Raw genomic sequence first — 1,126 nt, 5'->3', positions numbered from 1 at the left:
TAAATGTATAATATTTATATTTTTTATGGACCTAGGGAGAAGAGACTTGCTAAGAAATACTATGATAAGTTATTCAAGGAATACTGCATAGCAGATCTCAGTAGATACAAAGAAAATAAGGTATGCCTTCACATATTTATAGAAGGAGGTTCTTATTCAGTAAGTATAATATTAATTTTTATTATAATATCATGCCCCACAATATTCTTTTAAAGATGCTAATTCTAGTCTAAGTTGTCTTGCATCTATGAGGTATCATTTGGACCATTTAACCTCTGCAGTTTACAAAGGGCCTATGGAATTTATAAAGGACAAGGGTGCTTTTTTTCTTTGTGAGCTGAGACATGAGAAGTCTAAAATTAAAGTGGCTACTGGATCCTGTTTTATCCTGACTTGAGTCTGGAGACTCTAGCGATTATAATGAATGATTTAACACTGTAGAATGATGTTTTGTTTCACAGATGATGTTTGAAATTGATAGATTTTAAAAAATTGATTACCATTTATAGTGACACAGATGCACATCTTCTGTTACATAAATATATGTCTATTCTGGTAAAATTAACTTTTCAATCAGTGCTAATTAGTAATGGCAAATTTCCTTTTCCACTTTACGTCTTTAGTTAATATTAGAGTTATTTTTATTCTTAGCTCAGACTTCAGATTATAGCTGGAGAAGGTGACCCGGGAACAGATGATCTCAGTTGGAAATGTGAGAGGAGGGAATGTTGCATAAATATGTATGTTATGGATGGTGTATATTTGTACTATATTAAGAAAGACAGCCTATTTAAAAAGCAATCTCAAATTTATATATCATAAGGATTTCTTTTTCATTTAAATAGTCTGATCTCATTAAAACCCAGGATTGGTTTAATAATTTTTCAGCAGTGCCTTTAATATGTGCCTTTAATATACAGTTTCTTATAGATAGTAGTAATGTTCATTTTGTATAACTCTGTTTATAAACCCATGCACTTGGTGTATCTCCAGAACTTCTTAGTTTCTTATGAACTAGTTATTGACTATAGTTCACAGCTCTCATCTCTGCACCAGCTAATTATCCCATTTAATACAAAAAGCACCACAGCAGTTGAAGTTACTATATTGCAAATCAAGTGTGAAC

At 31.3% G+C, this 1,126-nt stretch overlaps 1 protein-coding gene across 1 annotated transcript in view; it reads left to right on the top strand.

Annotated features, from left to right (window-relative positions):
* FRA10AC1 (fragile site, folic acid type, rare, fra(10)(q23.3) or fra(10)(q24.2) candidate 1) overlaps positions 1-1,126 on the top strand; it is a 39,379-nt gene that overhangs the window by 14,352 nt on the left and 23,901 nt on the right. The window contains 1 exon segment of the mRNA XM_012659666.1: positions 23-120. Within this exon segment, the coding sequence (XP_012515120.1) occupies positions 23-120 (98 nt within the window).

The sequence above is a fragment of the Propithecus coquereli genome, unplaced genomic scaffold (assembly GCF_000956105.1).
Source record: "Propithecus coquereli isolate 6110/MARCELLA unplaced genomic scaffold, Pcoq_1.0 Scaffold63, whole genome shotgun sequence".
In the NCBI taxonomy this organism is placed as follows: Eukaryota; Metazoa; Chordata; class Mammalia; order Primates; family Indriidae; genus Propithecus; species Propithecus coquereli.
This window is presented reverse-complemented; position numbering and strand designations above follow the sequence as displayed.